The sequence below is a fragment of the Ceratina calcarata genome, unplaced genomic scaffold, assembly GCF_001652005.2.
Source record: "Ceratina calcarata isolate Rehan_Ccalc_2016 unplaced genomic scaffold, ASM165200v1 scaffold294.2, whole genome shotgun sequence".
Lineage (NCBI taxonomy): Eukaryota > Metazoa > Arthropoda > Insecta > Hymenoptera > Apidae > Ceratina > Ceratina calcarata.
The window spans coordinates 139,411-160,926 of NW_017151812.1; the positions used below are offsets into that span (position 1 = coordinate 139,411).

The 21,516-nt window shown below is 42.7% G+C and overlaps 1 protein-coding gene, 1 long non-coding RNA gene and 1 other non-coding gene across 7 annotated transcripts in view; 1 reads left to right on the forward strand and 2 right to left on the reverse strand.

Annotated features, from left to right (window-relative positions):
- Ecr (ecdysone receptor) overlaps positions 1-16,201 on the forward strand; it is a 91,839-nt gene extending 75,638 nt beyond the window's left edge. For 2 of the 5 annotated variants that reach the window (XM_018022782.2, XM_018022785.2), the window contains 4 exons: positions 5,165-5,574; positions 5,756-6,016; positions 6,096-6,471; positions 6,640-6,884. In XM_018022782.2, coding sequence (XP_017878271.1) covers positions 5,165-5,574; positions 5,756-6,016; positions 6,096-6,471; positions 6,640-6,884 — 1,292 coding nt within the window. Of the gene's footprint in view, positions 1-5,164; positions 5,575-5,755; positions 6,017-6,095; positions 6,472-6,639 lie in introns of all 5 variants that reach the window. The other 3 variants (XM_018022783.2, XM_018022784.2, XM_018022786.2) reach the window with 3 other exon arrangements.
- A 3,431-nt stretch (positions 16,202-19,632) lies between these two features.
- On the reverse strand, positions 19,633-21,483 carry LOC108623907 (uncharacterized). Its single transcript, XR_001916568.2, has 7 exons — positions 21,451-21,483; positions 21,051-21,146; positions 20,734-20,782; positions 20,421-20,526; positions 20,165-20,245; positions 19,928-19,965; positions 19,633-19,747 (listed from the first exon to the last, which is right to left on the reverse strand). It is a non-coding gene; the product is annotated as an uncharacterized LOC108623907 (long non-coding RNA).
- LOC113464194 (small nucleolar RNA R38) lies at positions 20,309-20,380 on the reverse strand. The gene has a single exon (XR_003389042.1). It is a non-coding gene; the product is annotated as a small nucleolar RNA R38 (small nucleolar RNA).
- Positions 21,484-21,516: the final 33 nt, after the last annotated feature.

Consider the following 21,516-nt stretch of genomic DNA (forward strand, 5'->3'; position numbering starts at 1 on the left):
GTTCTGTCTTTCCACGCAACGTTGATCCTTAACACGTTCCGTGCCACGTGTACCACCGGTGGTACACGGTAAACTTGATCGTCAGGCCACGTGTACCACCGGTGGTACACGCAGTCATATTTATTTAATGCGCTGAAAACATATATTTTATTACAAATATAATTCTGTAAACTATATTTCTACCTAAAAAATGAAGCATTATACAAGATGCAGTAAAGAACAAAACACATAAGTTTATTTAATTGTTATATATACAATAATTAATAATTACATTTAATGGTGCATTTCTTTAATCAAAATATCAAATGGCCTGAACGACAAGTCAGGCAAAAATGGCTTGGCACGGAACGTGTTAAATACTGATTGAGGGAATGGTAGTTGAGAATCGCTGATGTAGGGGCGGCGTGTCTTCTCTGCGACGTTACGAAGGTGGTATTCCCTCCGGTAAAAGTACCGTATCCGGTACGTCGCGACTTTCGCGTTAACAGGGTGACCACGATCTCGCGATTCGTAAATCAAACCCGAATATTCTTAGCTCCTTCCTGGATCGTTCGTTTCTTCCTGCAATTCCTTCGAGTATCGTCCCAATGGTTCATGGATAGATTCTATCCAATGTCACGCTCAGCTGGACCGGTGGTTGCTGGAAATCATCTCGTTCCATTAACTCCCAGTCGATCACTACCGCTGGGAAAATGATCCTTTTTGTCCGCGCTACATTATTGTTTCAACCGGAAGTCCAGTGGCCAGGCTCCGGTTTTTCAACAGCTATTGTTACTCAATCGTTTTGCGACACTCACTGTGTTTAGTCTCCATCATGGAAAATTATTAATAGTCATGTTTGCAGTATTAAAGTATCGTCGAATTAGCCTGATAGAATTATGGAGATGTCGAAACGGTTGCAGCTTCTACAGATTCCATCGTAGAAAATTGTGAATGTGTTTGGACGGCTGCAGTCTTAAGGTATTATCGAATTAGGCTAATCGCGATGTTTCGAAACCGATGGTTCGATCAGCCACGGGTTTTTATTTTCGGTAGAATGTTGAAAAAGGAGAGGGATTAAAAAGTACCGGGTTGGAGTTTTAACGTTGTGACGGGCCACCGGGAATACGAAATGAGTGTTTCGAGGTCTTCAAAAGTTGTTCACGGTTGCGTAGGATCGTTCCAACGAAAATAAATTCGTGCCCGGTGATTCATGGATTTCCTGTACGGTTCTTGCTCGTCGTTCCTCCGCTCTTCTACATAGAATTCTTTTATCGAGAAATAAATCCTGAATTATATCGTTTCAGAAATAATATCAGCTTCCAATGTTGAAGCCAGTCAATCATAAAATATCTGAGTTTATTCTCGGATTCACCATTATTCGTGTATTAAAATTTCCTTCAAATATGAATTTCTGTTATTGTCATTTAAATACGTGAGACAAGCGAATCGTAAAATCTCTGATTTTGTTGTTCGGTTAAAATTTCATTTAAATAAGAGAGAAAATTTTTTTTCTATGCAACTACGCCCATGTTTATCTTGCGATTGCTATGATGGTCGCGTGTTGTCCTCATCTTTTCCTTTTCTCTTCAGATCTTATCAGGTCGCATACCGTGACCGGATATGACATCCATTAGTTACACGCTCGTGTGTGCCTATTTTCCGTTGGAAAACAGTCTGTGGGTGCCCCGCCTTTTAAAGGGACCCGAGAGGGGTAGGACAAGGTCGCGTTGCCGCGTGTACTTGGCAACTAGACACCGTCTACGAATTCGCCATTGTCAAAACAAGAGAATTAAAATTCTGCAGGAGGGAAAAAAAAGGAGTCGTTACAAAAGCAGGAAGCATCGACGAAGGACGACGATCCTGGACATTTGGAAACAGAAACCAAGTGAATGGAATTTCGCTGGTGATTTCGTAATTCGCCGGGAATTATGAGTCGTACAGAAGTAAGTCGTGAAATCGCGTTCCCTTGCGAACGAACGAGCGCGCGCTGAATTTTAACGTCGAGGAGACACGCAGTTCGCGTGAAATGTGACGAGAATGAAAGAGAGAAGACTCCTAGTCGTGTTTCCATTCCTACGCGGCCGGGTTTCGCGCGCGGAGTCTTCAATGATAGTCAACGGCGTTAGAACGATGTGCCGCTAGCCGTCCATCTTGTCCCGACGTCCTCCTCGCCTCGTCCTCGATCCTCGTTCTTCCACCAGCCGACTGAAACAGTTAACTCTTCGTACAACTACACCTGTAATATTTAGAATTCAATATCTCATCGTTAACGTTCAATACTATCACTCATGATCGTTTTACAGTATGAAAATAATGCTCGTTTTACAATATTCCTTTATTGTTATGAAAGGTTCTAATGGCACTCTTCCTAATCCTTGCTTAAACCCTCGTCAGTTCTCTGAATTCATACCCCGAAGAGAGCCCGTTTTACAAAGGTAGCACAATATATCAACCTGTTAACCTGTATTCTATCCGTAGATCTGTTGGACAATAGCAAGTTTAAATGCCAAGTTTCCAAGGCTAAGATTAAATCCCAAAGTGATCAGAGGGTCTCTGAACGAAAACGTTGTTTAAAACCTCTGCCGAAATCTGTTGGAAAGGGCGGACAATACTCGCATAGCCGATGGACGAAACTGGGAAGGCCTGAATCCCAGGACGAGTTCGTTCTGGTTTCCTCGTGGCATTATAGAGGAAGCCGAGGCTCAGCCCGCAAAAAGCAGTGCTCACTGGCCCGTTTTAGCTTTCCTCTGTTGGCAAGAGCGACAGCGCGGATCGGTAGGCGAAAGGAGACGAGATACGGGCGAGAGGCACGAGAAAGAAGCTTGAACAGCGGCGGGGGAGCGGAATAACCGTGTGTGTTGCAAGAGAGAGGCGAAGACTCGCTGTCTGTTGGCCGGAGCCAGCCGACCGGCCAGGATCGAGAAGGACGCGTGCTGAGGAACGTGCGCGCGTGTATAGAAGAGAAGCACCTACCTACCTACCTACCTACCTGCCTGCCTGCCTGCCAGCCTGCACAAGCCAGGCATCCAACCAGAGTCAAGGCCGCTCACTGCTCCGCCGTGAGAGAGCTACTAACCAGCACGGAAACCTTGCTGCGTAGAGAGTATAGAGCGAACCGGCCACGTCGAGTCACTGTACACTTGCTTAGGCTCATTCCCTGCGCCCCACAGAAACTGATCTAAATCCCTTTAACACCGCCGAAGGACCGTCGCCAAATTCTTCTATAAAAAGGAATGAATAATTCTGAATTGTTGAATAATTACCAAAATTAATAGTGAATTGCACTGGAAGTTTAAAATCTAGCTTTAAAGTCTCTTGTGTCGATTTTCTAAAGTCGTCTTCTAGTAGTTTGGTAGCCAAACTGAACTTGAGTACTGAAGTTAAGTAATTTATTAAGAACACTTTCGATCATCTAGTTTTTAAGTTTGATATATGTTCTCTAAATCAAACTGGATACGATCAAGTTTCTTGGCTTGCTATAAAGGCGTTCGTTTGTTTGCGATTAGATGTTCTCTACTTTCATCTAAAATTAGGGATTACAATTAGCAGTCATCGCGGATGAATTCCGACTGTTTAGCCACAGTGAGATCGTCCAGAACTCTAGCCCAGGCTTCGTTCGTTCCCAGTTTTGCACTCTATAAATACACAAAGCTTGCAGTGTCAAGGTCAGCTGTAAAAAGAATTAAAGGCTCCCCTGTGGATTTCTCATCTCCCCGTGTCACACGAGTAGAGAGTCGAGTCTAAAATTTTTGAATTATCGTGTTTTACACGTTCAGCTGTGGAATCGATTAATTGAAGACTTAACGCTGAAACGTATTTTGATAACGTGGTAACCAAGAAGCTGGCAGGAATACCAGCGTCGAGCCAGTATTAAGTAGCATGGAAACCTGTTTGCGGCACTGAAACGAGAGGCCTGTGCTCGCTCTACATAGAATCGTTATGTGCTACTTGCTAATATGTACACAAACTGGTGGTATCAGTTTTGAACCAGTCAGATACGTCGACTATAATATATTGGCCTTCGGTTTCTCCATGGCATTCGATGCCTCCGTTTATTCAGACTTTTCGCGAGTCGGTACCGGTTCGCCAAAAGTCTCGACCTCTCCCGATAGAACAACTGAACTGTTTTCAACTTTGATTAATTGCCAACTTTTACGTTTCGTTATCCAACCGTTTTCTTTGGGAAAACTCTCAGCTGTTCCTGTGAAAATTATTGATTTATGGATGTTACAAAATATCCTTCTTTCAAAGATCCGAAGACTTTTAAACTGAACAATCGTAGAAGTAATTAAGTTCTATGGATGATGAATTTGTCCAAGTTTAAGGGAGCGTCGATGAAAGGAGACGAGATGAATGTATCGCGAGTTGAATCGGACGGCCGATGAAGGAGGGGTAAATAACCGAGTGACCACCTAGTCCGGTCAGTGTCTCAGTGTTCCAAGCGCGGATGTTTTCACAGCGATCAGTACTTCCGGGAGCATCCGAGCTCCTCTTCGCGGAATCACCTCGGAAGAGTGAGAGGCATTCGCTTTCCGCATGAACAAAAATTCCTCGCTGAAATGCGATTTAATAAAAAAATAGCTCCAAGGAGCTTAATAAGATTCGTACGAAACGCAGCGTATAATTTTATTTAACGATCGTCGCTATTTCGTTATTCGTCAGAACTGGTGTAATGGGAAATTTTTTATCGTAAGCTTAAAGAATAATTTTGGTCTCGCGGGTGAGCTCGATTCTGCCTCGCTGGTCGAAGACGCGTGCAGAACCACACGTACTTTCACCGACCGTGACTTCTACCGGCGCGGCGTTCCATTCGACGAGTTTCACAGATAAAGGGGGTAATAGAGGCGATGTGTCGTCACGTAGGTTACTGGAACCCGCTCGACTCGAATTCGAGCGAGTCACGGCGAATCGCGTAATCACCGGAAAGCTAGGAATTCCTCGTATCATTTCTATACGACATAGCAAAAGTAGATGAATTGGGAAGCTGCGTAGTATTTCTGGCCATAACTCATTCACATTTGATCTTATATAATTAGTATGATTATATAATTCTAGGTAAATGATCTTTGAAATAATTAATCTGATGATACCACAAAGTGGGCATCAATTGAATACCCGAAGGGTCAATCAATGAAACGTTGAATCCCGTCAAAGAGTAACAGTCGGTTTAATCTGTTCGCAGGTAGGGACGAGCTGTCGCAGCCTGGCTCTTTGAACGGGTATGGAAGCAGCGGGGGCGGAGGTGGAGGAGGCGGAGGAGGCGGCGGCAGCGACGGCTGCGACGCCAGGAAGAAAAAAGGGCCAACCCCGAGGCAGCAGGAGGAGCTGTGCCTCGTATGCGGGGACCGAGCCTCCGGCTACCACTACAACGCGTTGACCTGCGAGGGCTGCAAGGGCTTCTTCCGGCGCAGCATCACCAAGAACGCGGTCTATCAATGTAAATACGGGAACAATTGCGAGATCGACATGTACATGCGGCGCAAGTGCCAGGAATGCAGGTTGAAGAAGTGCTTGACCGTCGGCATGAGGCCCGAGTGCGTCGTCCCCGAGTACCAGTGTGCTGTGAAACGCAAGGAGAAGAAGGCGCAGAAGGTAGACTCCTGATCCTAATTACTGAACTTCATAATTTGTTTTCACATAAAAACATCGATTCCAACAATTTTTGCATCGTTACATAAAAATATCAAATTTTATATCGTGAAATCCTTGAAGGAAATCCTATGAGGGAATCGTATTTAGTAGCAGAGAATTTAGGAGGGACGTTTTGTTCCAGGAGAAGGACAAACCGAACAGTACAACGATGAACGGTTCCCCGGGCGGTGGAATACGCAGCGACCAGATGGGCGTGAAGATTGAACCAGCAGAGGCTGAGTCGTTGTCCACGTCTGGGAGCAGCGGTATCCTGACGCCCGTCAGTCCTTACGGCTACGTGGTGAAGCCCATCAGCCCTGAGCAAGAGGAGCTGATACACAGGCTCGTGCATTTCCAGAACGAGTTCGAGCAACCCAACGAAGAGGATCTCAGGCGAGTCACGGTAAGCGGGGGCGAATTCCTTTACAGTAATCAATGAAAACGACGTGCCTCGCTGTAATCGTATTTGTTTCGTCGGACAGACTCAGCCTTCGGAGGGAGAGGATATCAGTGACTACAAGTTCAGGCATATGACCGAGATCACGATCCTTACCGTGCAGCTGATCGTCGAGTTCTCGAAAAGGTTACCTGGGTTCGATGAGCTGCTTAGGGAGGACCAGATGGCCCTGTTAAAGGCCTGTTCCAGCGAAGTGATGATGCTTCGGATGGCGAGGAAGTACGACGTTCAAACGGACAGCATAATATTCGCCAACAATGTGCCGTACACCAGGGACAGTTACAACATGGCAGGTATGGGCGAGACGATCGAGGACTTGCTCCACTTCTGCCGGCAAATGTACGCCATGAAAGTGAACAACGCGGAGTACGCGTTGCTGACGGCCATCGTCATATTCTCAGGTACGCGAGATTCGTTTCATTTCAAATTCCGACCACTCCTGTGAACTACGTTAGATCGCCCGTTCGTTCGAAACATTGCACATAACTCATAATTCATCGTTACTGGCGTCTGGAATCGAACCGCTGAAATCGTGGTTACAAAGGAAAGTTTGCTGGTGTTCGTTACAGAGAGGCCGAACCTGCTCGACGGCTGGAAGGTGGAGAAGATCCAGGAGATCTACCTGCAGACGTTGAAGGCGTACGTGGACAATCGGCGCGGCCCGAAGTCGGGCACGATGTTCGCCAAGCTCCTGTCCGTGTTGACCGAGTTAAGGACCCTCGGCAACAAGAACAGCGAGATGTGCTTCAGTCTGAAGTTCAAGAACAAAAAGCTGCCAGTTTTCCTCGCCGAGATCTGGGACGTGACGCCCTAGTTTCCCCGTTGCCGATCTCTGTCGGCTTTCAGTGTTGTTTCATCGCGTGTCCGCGCGGCGTCCTGGACGACGACCAGACCGATGACGAGGATCATCGGCGGATGTGGAACGTCGACTCGGAGAACCTCCTGTACTAGTGCACCACCATGCCACTGCCTAATCGACGATCCGGTGCCCGCCGGCGGCATCTGGATTCGCTTCTAGCCTTCTCCAGACCTCGAGGCCCTCGCAAGGCTCCGGGGGCGTTGTTTGTTTGTTCTTTTTTTTTTTCTCTCTGTTGGCAGTGCTAGGAGGGATTAACACGTGACGATGAAGTCAGAGGAAGAGAGCGGAAGAAGGCAGTGGCGAGGCACCCAGGCTGTGATACGTAGAGACAGTACAGAGACTGTAATAAGAAGCTACCTACAGTTACGTTATTACTATATCCTCTACCTGGCTATCCACGGAATCGATATGTAAATGTATAATGTGTATTGTATAAGATACCGGCTAAAAGCGGGCACGTTTCAAGAGCTGGAGACGCGAGAGTCGAAATCAGGAAGAAAGAAAGAGAGAGAGAGAAAGGAATGAGAGAGAGAGGGAGTGCATGTGTACCGTATGCGTGTACAATCTTTTCTTTTCGACCGAGGATTGAGAGAGAAAGAGATAATCATCATGATAACGATGATTACGATGTTGACGGTGATGATAGGACTGGATTAATAATCGCAGCCGGGTTGGCTGTTGAGCAGCGACCCGGCCCTGACCGTGACACCAACGGCCAGCAGCTGCGAGGTAACGGAACGAGAAAAACGGAATAAAGGAAAAAACAAAATAAATGATTACGATGATGAAAAATAACAAAACCGTACGATTATACATAATGATACCATAGAGTCTATATCACAACACATAGCATAATAATATATTGCTAGCATGTACATTGTTTATACGAGGAAAAGAGCGAGAGGATGAACGATGGTGAGAAAGGGTCGAGTGAGTGAGTGATTAATGATGATGGGCGGTGAACAGACGACGGGGATGATGATGAGGGGGGGAACGGTTTTTCCGCGACGAACAGGTCGAAGACGAGGCTTTGGCATTTGCGCGCGTCCGGGTTTTCTTTTTCGCGACTTGGCGGCGGCAGCAGCGGGAATGGAATGGATGGACGTCGGTAAACGAGAGCGAGCGAGATGGAACCGGAGAAAGGGGAGAAAAATAAAAGCGGTAGTAGCAAAATGTAGAACGTTAAGTAAAGTAAAAGTAAGCGAGGCTAGTTGGTAGTAGGTCGTAGTAAGTCAGTGAAGCTAGGCTAGGTGACCGAGTTCAAGTGCAAAGCCTTGTGCCTTCAGCAGCGGACATCGGCTCACCGACAAAACGAAACCATGAAATTTAACCGTCCGTTTTAATTTTTTAATAAGAAAAAAGAGATGAAAAATCAAGAAAATCAAGTTAAATATAAATCTGTGCGGGAGAGTGAGAGACGGAAGAAAGAGAGAGAGAGAGAGAGAGAGAGAGAGAGCGAGAGAGATTGATTGATTGAGCGAAAGGGAGATTGCATGATGAAGAAGGGTGCGAGGATCAGACCGGAAGAGGAAGACGGAAGCGAAGATCTTTCTTATGGGAGAAACACGGACGTCACGATTTGGTTCAAGACGATCAAGAGGAACAAACGATGCTAGCACAAAAATTACACGGAAAATTCTATGAGAAACGTCGTTCTTATTTTTGTGCCGGCGTAAAATATGGCAGTATTCGAAACCAGCCAGGCACGCGTGGTAGCTCGGCCACACACAGCAGCAGGAGAATCACGGGAAACTGGTCGAACGTAAATTGTACACTCACACAGACACGGGGAAAAGTGAGCCGCAACTGTAAACACTAAGGATTCTCAATGTTGTAACACTGTAACTCTATGCTATTAACTGATCGTATGCAGTTGTATTCCGTAGTAAGATAAAAAGACAAAAAAAAGAAACAGCTAAAAAATTGTGTAACGTGTGCGTACTCGTCGGAAGGTCAAAGACGCAGAGCAGTTGGAGACGATTCGGGAACCATCGACATACAAGAGGCGACGGATTCGATTGGATAGGCTGCTATATAGTACTTCGCCTAGAAACAGACTAGAAACATCTTATAGTCACGTGTTTTATTATACTATTGTACAGTTGTATCTGTCGCACGTACGAAGCAAAGTGACCATGCGGCACGTTACTCTCTTACCCGAGTTAACATCGTTTTTCATCGGTCAGACCGGCCCGAGGGGCAAGCCACGTTCGATATATTCAAGAATCAGCGACGTACACGGGTCCTGCGACCCGACAATCATCATCAATCGTCGCGTCTACTAGATTAGGACGCCCTTCGGTGCTCCGACTAGGCCTGACCCGGGCGTAGAGTTCACGAGAACGATGAAGATCCATAAACTACGTAAAATGCCGCAAGGCAGACACTGCCACACCGCAGAACAGCGTGGGACGAGAGTCTCGATGGCATGAGACAGAGTTGGTTGAAGAAAATCGAATGGGGAACCATCACCGCCATCGCCCATCGACGTGTTTGTTGCTTTTTACTGTGCAAGGGTAATGCGTTGCCCCGTCGAAATTGAACGTCAGCACTGGAAACGAAATCGTCTTCTGTCGGGTCTCGAGTCGATCACAGGCGAGCGATGAAGTTTAACGAAGAGGAACAGTGCTCCTAATAGGAGACGACCCGTACAGAGACGCCATTACACCGGAAACACTTGCACACACCTTATACTCTCTATCTGTTGTACCGTGAAACATGCTCATGCGTCTACCACATCGAATGCTTTATCGGACATCGCCGTTTTTGCTACGGAGGACGAGCGAGAAAGGAAACGAGAGGAGACACCACATACCGCGACAAAGTTTTGCCTATTATTATATACACCCTTGTAAAGTAGCTGTGCGCATCGGCTAAACTTAACACAGTTCGTTTCGACTTTAGAATTCTTAAACGATTTAAACATCTAAGCGTACCGCGCACGTAAGCTCGCTAAATCTTAAATAGACACTCGGTAGAATCGTTCCACCGTACGAGAGCGATAAAAATTGTTTAGGATCCGCTCAAGCACCTCGAACGATCAAACCATCTCTTATGAAATCTGTTATATATTCTCGGTTCTTAAATCGAAGTTTCCAATGGCTCTGGGAACGACCCATCGCTTTGTTCATTGATGAAGTTTGATCTATTAGGGGAAGCGGGTCCTTTGAATACTCCTGGTTCGATGCCAAAGCAAAAATTGTGCAATAAAATAGGATTCTTGTACGGTGGAACGGTTCTCCATGAATCTTGTACCGTCGACGGCAGGTCGTCATCGACTCTCTTTCGTTTAAAACCGCCCTACAAGGCATATCCCCGTTGAGACCGAAGGTCGCCTCGGTATTCCTGAATGTCATTCGCCCGACTCTGGGTTCAGTCATGTTCGTTATCAGACACTGCATTTCTTTTACAGTGACTAGTAGAATTCATCTGAGTCTCTATTCCCACCGATTTGGACTTTATAAAAAATAGTACTTACACCTCCCGCGGCCATTTTGCAATTTTAATCTGAATTTTAATTAAAATGAGAAATTAAGAAATCTCGGACATGCCTGACCCAAATAGCGAGCGCGTCGGACTTGAGAGATTCCGGAATCGAATCGAGCGTCCTTCGACTAATCAGAAACCGGTCACACGTTAACCCCGCGAGTCGAAGGGAGAGGCGGAGAGCGTGCAAGCGCAATGGAGAGACCAGCGGAAGAAGTTCGGGGAGAGAATGCACACTACACACGTACCTCTACACGTAAACGCAAACACAAAAGACGAAAGAACTACATGCAATTCTACGATCACTGCCAAGGGCGTTAACCGTCGACGTCGATTTCTCATTGTCTAAATGTGTCGTAGTCGTCGTTCATTCTCGAAGCTGCTACAGAGTAAATTAATTAAAAAAAAAAGAAAAAAAAAACAGAGAATTAATAAAGGAAAGGGGAGGGATGAGTAACGCACGCACGTCGGGAGGGTAAACGGAGAGATTTGAGGGGTTCGCGTCACCAGACTCTAGAGATATTAATAAGCGATTACGAGACATAAAAGAAAGAAAAACAAAAATGCAAAAAATATATATTAATATACACATAAAACGTACATCTATTATATATAAATATATAGTACGTGCGCTCGCTCGAGTTTCCGGCTGAAACTCGAGCGATTTGTTCATGATACTGCCAAGCGTAGACTCGAGGGTTTCTGTGTTTTTTAAGAGACAAACTATAATACTCCTTTTAAATGTGTTTGGGCCACACGACACTCACTTACACTCATATACACACACGTACACATAGAGAAACACACACACACACACACACGCGCGATGAGTAACATGATTAATTGTGTACCATATGTATGTGCATCGTGTCGCAATCTCTCTTGTCTGTCTGTCTGTCTGTTTGTCAGCCCGCCCGGAAAACGGGCACGTAACCGGTCTGATCTGTCCGTTTCTCCTAGGTGTCTTTTTATTGTACGTAGACACGCTGATCTGTGCGTTAATATAATAAAATATCCCGGATTCTGGTTCGCGATCTCGGTGATGACGATTATAAGTCTGCGAGGGGACGGTGTCAGGGTAGCTGAGAGGCCCGACGAAATGTGCAATTTTATTGGAAATTTTTTTAATGGCAATTCTGATCGAAATCTCAATTTTAAAGAGCGTAAAAGTCTCTCAGCGGCGTCCCTGAGAGACCCTGGCTGTTGCGTCCGGATTACTGATGCCACGTTTTTAGTCAGAAGAAGTGATCTGATGTAGCGAACTGGAGGATTTGTAGCATAATAAGACGGTGGAGATATTTTCTTAAAAGGAGGCAACGTTCGGCCCTGCGCGAGAGAGAGAGTCAGTGTGAGTGAATGATGAACAAGAGGAAGCGTTATGAAAAAAAAGAGAGAGAGAGAGAGAGAGAGAGAGAGAGAGAAGTGAAGTTTTTAATTTATTGGATGCTGTAGCAAATGGACAAACGGAGGAAGCTTATAAGCTGAAGATTATTATAAATAAAGTTAAATGATTATACTTTGTTAGTTTGATGCATTATTTTTCTCGGTTTCTTCTTACTTTCGAAGTAACGCGTTCGTTCCTTATTTCTCAGAATATATACGATTTATATAAACGCTGTACATAATTGTTATGTGTAATGAGAGCGAGCGAGCGAGAGAGAGAGAGAGAGATGTAAGGAGCCCTGAGAATTTTAAATTTTCTCTGTGTTTCACCTACTAAAACTGATTCTCATACTAACAAATTGAAGAACTATCTTCGTGATTTTAACATTGCTCAATTTTGCAAAATTCATTCATTATTAAAAATGATTCGTTTCAACGCCGGCAAATTCTCGAGACCTCCCTTCTCAACTTCGGCAGCACAGAAAACACGTTAGCGTAGAAACGGCAATAATACAGCGTCGAGGAATTGTTTCTAAAATTTTCGGGGCTGCCAATTACTAACACCAAAACGTACAAAACAATTTTTCGATCCCAATTATCGACTCGTATTCAACAGTCGATTGACTAAATTTTAAAATGAGGGGTGGTAACAAACGGTAGAGGTAACATCCTTAGGCGTGTTGCGAGAGTGACTAAGAGAAATGCGGCGAATGGTAGGAATGATCTGAGTGAGCGAGAGAGACAGGATTAATATTGTATAGTACTGATGATCGTACAAATTGTCCCAGATTTAAAACGCGATGGGAAAAACGAGGAGAAATCGATTTAAACTGGTAACTATAACGTTAATATAGGACCTGCCCTCGTCGGATGTGCACCCGCGGTCGACTTACTACTACTACTACTATTACTACTATTTATTACTATTATTGCTCCTGTTACTGCTGTTATTAATACTACTAATACACTTAACAATTAATTTGTACTTGCATCACAATGAACGCACGCGAGGAGGAGACACACGACACGTACGGTCGGTCGAGGAGTATAGTTGTAAAAAGCACTCTTCCATTGGAAATTGTAACCATCGTTTGCTCGACATTGAGCAATACATCTGATCTACAGTAGCCCTCAGCCGGACAATAGCACTCAGAGTTGTTCAAAGCTTAACGTTTCTAGACTAATCATATTTTAATTGGTATAAATACCCGGGCACGGTACATTGAAAATGCGTCCGTGGCCCTCTAATCGTAATCGCTCGCCAGTGACTTCAAGGAACGGCAACGCAGACTCCCGACCTGCGAGGCGATGAAACGCGCGTATGCTGCCAACTTATCTTACTATACTTAAATTGTACGACTATACTAGCTTTTACAACGGAGTAACGTAACGTATGTTAGCTCGTAAAGCGACGTTCTATTAGCCGTAAGACAAATTGAACGCGTATATTAAAGAAAAAAAAAAAGAAAAAGAAAAAGAACGTATGAAAAACCGAAGAGGGGCAGGACTAACGCAACTATGCGGACGCTCGACTGGCCGTGAAGATCTGTCACACGATAAATTCGACAGCTGGTTCGGCGAACAGCGAGTCTCGAATTGCTATCTCTACTTAGCAACTATATAATGTAACCTACTTATACGTAAAAATTAATCGTAAACGAAATTATTGTTAAACTGAGAAACTCGGTGCGGGGAAATTAGTTACCGAAAGGACGGACGGACTCATTTTTTTAGACGGTAAGAATTGGAACGCAAGAAAAAAAAAAAAAAAGAACAGCATTCGGGGAGCGGGCAGCGAAGGGGGGAAGGCCGCTCCGTGCTGGGAACGTAATTGGTGCTTTGGAATGTATTAGACTGAAAAATTATTGTTGTACGTTTTAGTAGAAAACGAAAAATGAAAAACATACGACCGGGTGGTAGGAGTCGACAAATTAAATTGACGGGAGTTCTTTTGCTCCGCATTCGATTAAAAAAAGTAATTGCTAAAATATTATTTCTATTTGGAGCGTTTTATATGTATACAATATATTATATATTCGCTAGGTTGCACACGGAAACACACACACACACACACACAAAAACACGTACACATACACGCTTACACGTTTACACGGTATTTTTCGAGTGATGGGAATCAGAGCGTCGTTTTAGGAAAATTAAGAGAGACGGAGGCCCGGCAGGGAGTATTTGTGATTCAAGTAGATTAAGTTTGTCGAATTGAAAATTCATTTTCGAGGCGTCACTCCCTCACGGCATTGTTCCTGATTGCTTCGCGGTTCGGTTTTACACGTTTTGAACCCGGCGGCGCTCGTCGAGGGAGCCTATATAAAATATACGTTCTCTGAAATGAGTGCCGCCATGTTAGGGCAAAATTTTTATGTATTCCTGCCGTCACGAGAGTCCATACTAGTTTTGCGCAGCTTGCAGGTAGTGGGGAAAATATGGAAAGCATTAGAGAGAGAGAAATGCGGACAGCGACCGAAAACTGGTCTTTGCGCACTATGGACTCTCGTGACGGTAGGTATAATTGCAATCGTTTCGACGTCCGATTAGTATCAAAACCTTCGCGGTTCAAAATTTAAGTAGTAAAAATTAGTCGAATTTCGTAACTTTATTTAGTCGAAATTGGGTAAAGGTTTGGAGGGGGGGGGAGGGGAGGAAGGATTGGTATGAGACGATTCCCACCACACACGTGTGTATTTACATAAACGCGTGAAAATTTCTGCAAATATAAAATGGCAAGCGATACTTTGTATGTACAACATTAGTAGTTCTGCTCGATGGGAACCGAGCTGAGTAGACGAGTGCGTTCGCGTGCGTGCGTGCGTGCGTGCGTGCGTGCGTGAGACGAAAGGAAGAGACTCGGCGTGCACTCCGCCCAAAAAAAAAAAAACAAACAAACAAAAAATCTGTCGGAGACGTAAGCTAGCTTCGTCGCGCAGGTGCAGGAAAAAGAGATACTTGATAAATCGGTAACGCGGCGTTGCGGTTCGACTTACGACGCGGCCGTGTGCGTTTTAATAGAAGTTACACGACCCTAGATACTCGAGAGGCACGCGCGAACAGTTTTCCCAGTCGATTTTATTAAAACAAGAAATTATTAACAATTAGAGATCGTCAGGTGACGACGTTAGAATTAACCGGGACGATGAAATTGTAGTTAATCGATGAAAAACGATTCTGTGATTTCATCGTCTCGAAAATCCCTAAATTGGTGATTGACTCCTATTTAAATAACGTTAATCATCGACCGTGGTTTCCAGGGATTGTTCTCGATATTCGACGATTTTAACGCCCAAGTTGTCTAAAGTGAAAAATAATCGATTCGAAGTTATTGTAAAGAGTGGATCGGGTATTTAGCAGGACTTCCCTGTGTTCGCGCGTGCCGCTTCACGTGTTCTCCAAAATGGTGGAGCCACATGTACATCAACAATATTATATTCTAACGATTACTAATTAAATAATGTACAATAATTTTAACGATTGCTGAGGAAGAAAAAAAAAAACGACGACGATGATCTTTGAGCGTGTGAGACAGTGTCGGGAATGGCGTAGAATGGGGAGTGCAAGAGCGATGGGTATAAACGATTCTTGAATTTGAGAAACCCGGGGGAGGAAGCCCGAGGCTGACGACGTATCTGTATTTTAAACGTGTATTTTTCGCGAGATGTCGGGTAAAGGAAATTGTTGCCAGTTTGTGTTCCACGGGGCTGACTCATTCTTTCAGTTGGCGCCGTTTATTAAAAATCACGGTTCGACGTGGTGTCACGGATTATGTGAAAGTAAATTGAAGAATACGTTGGCTAGTCTGGTAGGATCTTTTATTTGTAGCTTTAAAGAAAAAAGTAAGAAAAGAATTTCGTGCAATTTTTAGCTCTCGTTAAATTTTCGACGATCCACGAAGGATTCTTAATCGAATTAAAAATAAATGATTTACGCGGTGGTTCATCGTTAGCTCTTATCTCTGAAGCAATAGCCGACGTGAAAAGTGCCCCGAAAAAAATAAATGGCGATTCGATGAATAAGAACTGGCAACTCGCTTTGAAAATAATTTCGTAGATCTCCGTTTTAAACGATACTCAATAATCGTATCGAGCAGCGGACCGGCGGACGTCGGCCGCTTCTCAAATATACGAAACGACGACGATGTACACAAAAGAGAATGACGCTTGGAGTACTGTAATATTGAGTGGCGTAGAATTTAAGTGCACAGACTTCTTACTGGCGAAACAGACGATTACAAGGGCTTGTACGTTTCACGAGTTTTCATTTGAGTACATGCAATACTGTGAGTAAAAACGAACGTCGTGGGGGAAAATCCTGTCAGCTTTTCCAGGACGTTTCATTTAGTTGACAATCATTTGCAAATCGTCGAGGACAAAACCACTCAGCAATAAAAAAAAGAAAAAAAAAAAATGGAAACGTGGGACTTGAGTTCTCCGTCGCGGCATCTTTCGCAAACTTCACACCGTTTCTGCTCATCCTGGAAAACTGGATACCCCCCCGACGTTCTCGAGTGTACAAGAAACCGAAGGCGTCGAATTGTAAGACAAAACGAACGAGCGTACCAACGAGAGAGTTTATCGAGTCGTTGACGGATTTATTTTCCTGGCGATCCATGGAAACGTTCAAAGTTTATTTTAATAAGAAGAGAGGTAGAAGAGAAGAAGCTATTTATTTTTTTTACACAGTATTGCAAAGCCTTTTCATTCGAAAGGACGAGAGAGAGAGAGAGAAAGAAAGAGCGAGGGGGTGGTGAGAGGGGAAGCGTAACGAGGGGGTGAGATCCGAAGCGACGATTTTTCTCAGATAAGGACACTTCGATTTACGATTGGGCGAAAGGAAGAGGTGGAGATACGCGGAATGTGTGGTGCGCGAGTGAGAGGGAGAGAGACAGAGAGAAACCACAGAAGCCATAGAGTTCAAAGAGAGTGCATTGTGTACATATAGAGAAACGAGAAGAAGCAGCAGGGACGAAGTAACGCGATGCGAGCCGTGAAATACAGAGGGCAACCGAACGACACCTTTGTAAATTAGCTTTGTACATTCTATACCTCCTCCCTTGTTTTTTTGTTTCACCGAACGGCACCGTCGGGGGTGCCATGGTGTAAAAACATAAGGTGTGTTCTTGCGCATCCATTTGAACATCCATCTGTACACGGACACTTCCACACGTTGGCCATTTTCGATTTCTAACCAATCACGCTTCATATTAAAACAGAGCGAATTTTAAAATCGTAAACATGTCAAAAATTAGGTTCTCGGAGTGTAATATATATATGCGTGTTTGAAATAAACAATAGGTCATCGTACTTCAAAAATGGCTGATAAGTGGAAGGCGCAAACAGCGACACATTTGAACATGGCGGAAGAACACACCTTATGTTTTTACATCATGGGGGGTGCTTTGTCCACGTCCGAACGCCCGTCAAGCGTTCCGCGGCTACCTTCGTTTAATAGGCGAATCAGGCAGAGTAGCGGACACGTTCGTTCTGCCACTGAAGTTACACCCGAAAATTCTCAATGGTTCTTCGCGGAAATTCTAATTTCACTCGTGAATAACATCCGTAGCGTTTAAGAGTATATTAAAAAGATGAAAATGGTTAACAAATAAAATTGCTGGCAATTTCAAGGATTCTATCGACCATAAATATATTTTACTAGCAATACATTTCCGTGTCTGAGGGGGGGGTGGGGATTCGGCGAGGAAAACTGGCAAGCGTAATTCGAGACCGGGATCGGGTGGGTTGGGGGGACGATGGTTTACGTTTACTTCCGCGTTGGACGAGGAACACGAAAAGAAGTAATAATAAAAATTGTTGTCTATCGTCGATCCAACTCGGGGCTCTGTTATGTATATAAATATACATATTATTATTGCATATTATACATACGCATACATACATACATACATATTATATACATAATATATTTTTCTGGGATAAAAAAAAAACGAGACGATGAGAACGCGAAACAAAGAATAACCGCAGAGACGTATCCGACCTCGTGGACGCAATAAGAAATAATTTATTGTAATCGATTTATGCATGGGCATCAGGGTGTAGATTATTAATAGAGAGAAAGAGAGTGCGCGCGCGATGAGAGAGTAAGAAAAAAAAAAATATATAAAGAGATGATATACTATTTTTCCGAGCGATAGAGTAGAGGGGAAAACGATGAGAAGAAGCTTCGACGAAGCGAATTGGTCTCCCGATTATTTTCTCCGACGCTACTCTGCCTGATTCCGACAAATTTATTCAACGATGGGTCCGTCGCATAAACGATGATCCGTCTTGCGTCGACCGCGTAAACTATATGTAATTCATGAGATCAACAGGGAAAAGGGAATTCGAACGGTGATGTCATTAGAATTTTAAATCCCGAGCACGGAAAATCAAGTTAATGAATATTAAACAGCCGCAGTATCGAATTCGATGAAAATATTTAAATCCGATATTATTATTATTATTATTGGTAAACGGGAATGAAGGGACGTGGGAAGAGGCAGCGTGGACAGAGAACTCCCGACGGCGTAATCGTTTTAAGCAAATTACCCGCTGCATGTAAATAGACCGGAAGACCGCTGGTAGCCATAATATATTGTTGTTCGCGATTCAATTGGACGGCTTGTGAGTCCGCTGAACAATGTTCTTTCTCTTCTTTACTTTCTCTCACTGAGGACACGCGTGGGCATCTAGGCAAATCTCGTTTCTCAACGCACGGTCGTTGGGCAACGAATTCCGTTTTGTAAATTAATTTATTTCTCTTCCCTGATTAAACATTGTACAATGTCACCGAAGGAACAAGCGTCCGGCGAGTCGAATCAGATTCGACCGTCGAACGTAGATTTAATTTATTTTATGTAAGATATCTCAATCTGTATCTTAATTGTTATCCATTATTATTATTATTATTATTATTATTATTAATATTATTATTATTATTATAATATGTATACATGCATACAGTGATACCGATAGCATTATAATTACGATTAGCAATTTCATTGTTACGTTTAACTGCGAGCAATCATTCTTTTAATTAAATTATATCAAGTGTACAGATTCACCGATGAATTTTCCGAATTGTACATTTTGTCGAAGGAGTAGGCGGAGGCTGATGTATTACGGACCCGGGAAGTGAGAGAAAGGGAGAGAGGGGGAGGGCCCTCTATCTGTTGTATATTATTTTTATTTCCACCTTTTTTACACGAAACAAAGCGAGATCGGTATTGACCGTGCTATGTATGGATGATATGTTCCAATATAGAATAAATCTTTCAACAAATATCCGAACCATATTCAATTTCCTAAAATCTCTGTTTCATACGTAGATCAATGTAACAGATTTTTTTATCCCTCGTTGCATGGACTTTTTAATTACCTAATGAATGTTTGTCAGGAACAGTGAAGTCGTGGGAGGCTGACTACTCTGGACTATGGACCGATTCAGACTCATCTTTAATTGCGGATCGGACGGCGCGGATATCTCGCTGGTTGTATTAATTATTCACGCTAGCGAAAAATTTTTTATATAGAAATTGCAGTATATCGAAACTGCAAGCTTTTAGCAAAAAATGACCTTAAATTAATGGAATCGAATGTTGGCATTTTTATTTCAGAATCCTTGACCAGATGACCCAATGGCCGATCATGGGGATGGCGTGCTCTATCATTAAAACTAGATTTCCGATTTTAATACGCATTCTGATTAAAATCGTAGTTTTGATTTCGACTTTTAATTCTGATCGTAATTCGTCTTTCTTACATCTATTTGATTGGTGATATTCGAAAGGGATTGGTAATGGATAGGATCAAAGTCAAGCAAAAGACTATTTTACAAGTATTTAAAAGATTATAATTCAAATAAATAACAGAAGTGTTATAATTAGAGGTGCACGTGAATTATCCCTTCCTCCAGCTTCTTTTAGTCTTCATACGACTGCAAACCTAGAAAAAAAGAAAGTCCTGTCAAATCTCTGTTCATACGAATTATATATCTTTTATTAAATATATAAAACTCAGTGAGGGCAAGTGAATATCATTTTGGTATTCATATTAGCGTATATTTATTTTTTAACATCATAGTTTTGCAATAAATTCGTAATTAATCAATTCTATCATGCTTACCAGAGATCACGATGCATCGTGAATGCCAGAAGTCGGATCTATACAATACAAATAGCTATGTTATTAATTTCCAAAATAATCTATTCTATATAGTAATAATTTTAATTGAAAAGACGTAATCAGAAAATGAGTAACATCAAAGCTATTCAGTCATATGCTTGTCTATTAAAATTATCATCACGAAACAATTAAAACTCTAATTGAATTAAATTATCGAAGCCTTAGAAGGATATTTACTATTTTATTATTCACCCTGATCCGAGAATCATCGCCGACTCAAAATTTATCCTTCATCCTCGTGTATCACAGTATTTCCTTCTGTAATAGAATTCGATACTGTTATAATGAAGAAACATTGTTAGAAAATCTTTAGAATATTAAATTTGTATCAGAAAATAGATTTATCACCACGTATGTGTAAGACAGGGATAACTTATAGATCATCACAGAAACACTCAATACCATGCTTCCTATTTTAATAGAAAGAAATTACCTCTTAGAAATTCTCTGTTCTCGAGAACGAAGTCCACGAATTTATTTCACATGTCGAAGTATATCGTTTTAACATTTAGGCTTTCAACCATTCGCCTTATCCGGTTCTAAAATATATTTATCATTATTATAAATTCGTTTCTTAAATACTAGATCGGAGATACGAATTGATAGATTAAAAATTCAGCTAACACATTCTTCATAATATCTCCGATTGACTAGGGCGTTAGTGTTAATCATCACATGCAATGCAACTATTATTCCCATTTGCAAGAACAAATAATGAACATTATTAGAGAAATACGAGAACTCACCGAATGAATTTGTGAAGCGATGGAATCTCATGTTCGCCTCGGTTTTAATCTAAGACAGGGAATATATTCCTTAATTATCGTATCAATAAATAAAACAACCAAATTTAAATTACAGTAAATCTTTTCAGAACTTCGAATCACTCATGTACTATTCGGTCTGGGGCGATAATTTAACATCATTTATGAAGGGATGAAAATGTGTAACTTCTTAAGAAAAGCATAATTGGTAATTTAAAGATCAAGCGTGAATTCTGAATTGCAAATAAAATAGTATTCTTCTTATGAAAAGATTGAATGTGCCTTAAATAAATACTCACTAGAAAAACCGCGAGCATGCCGAAATTAAGTTGATCAGGCGAGACGCTGTCCAAAACACGTTTCGGACTAACGGGCAAACGCTAATCGCGGAGTTTCTACAAATAAAATCGAATTCCGAATGATTGATCGGTGAACTATAGTAATCGGTGCGATTCGAATGATTCAACGGTAGATTCAGTGTTGTATTTCTACGTTGTAATCAGGAAACATATCATACGAACGAGACTATTAAACGTATCATCACATCAAACGTAAAATTAATAGCATTGTAACAGCGAAACAAGGAAAATATAACAAGAAATCAAATGCGGATATGTTTGGAACTCGAGAATCGGTAGTATTCTTATAAATTTTTTAACGATGCACGTGGATGAACGTAGATTACGTAAACGAACTCACCTCGACGAGATCCCAGACGGAAATGAACGCTCGAAAGAAGACCTGTTCTCGGGCTGGTCTCAAAAT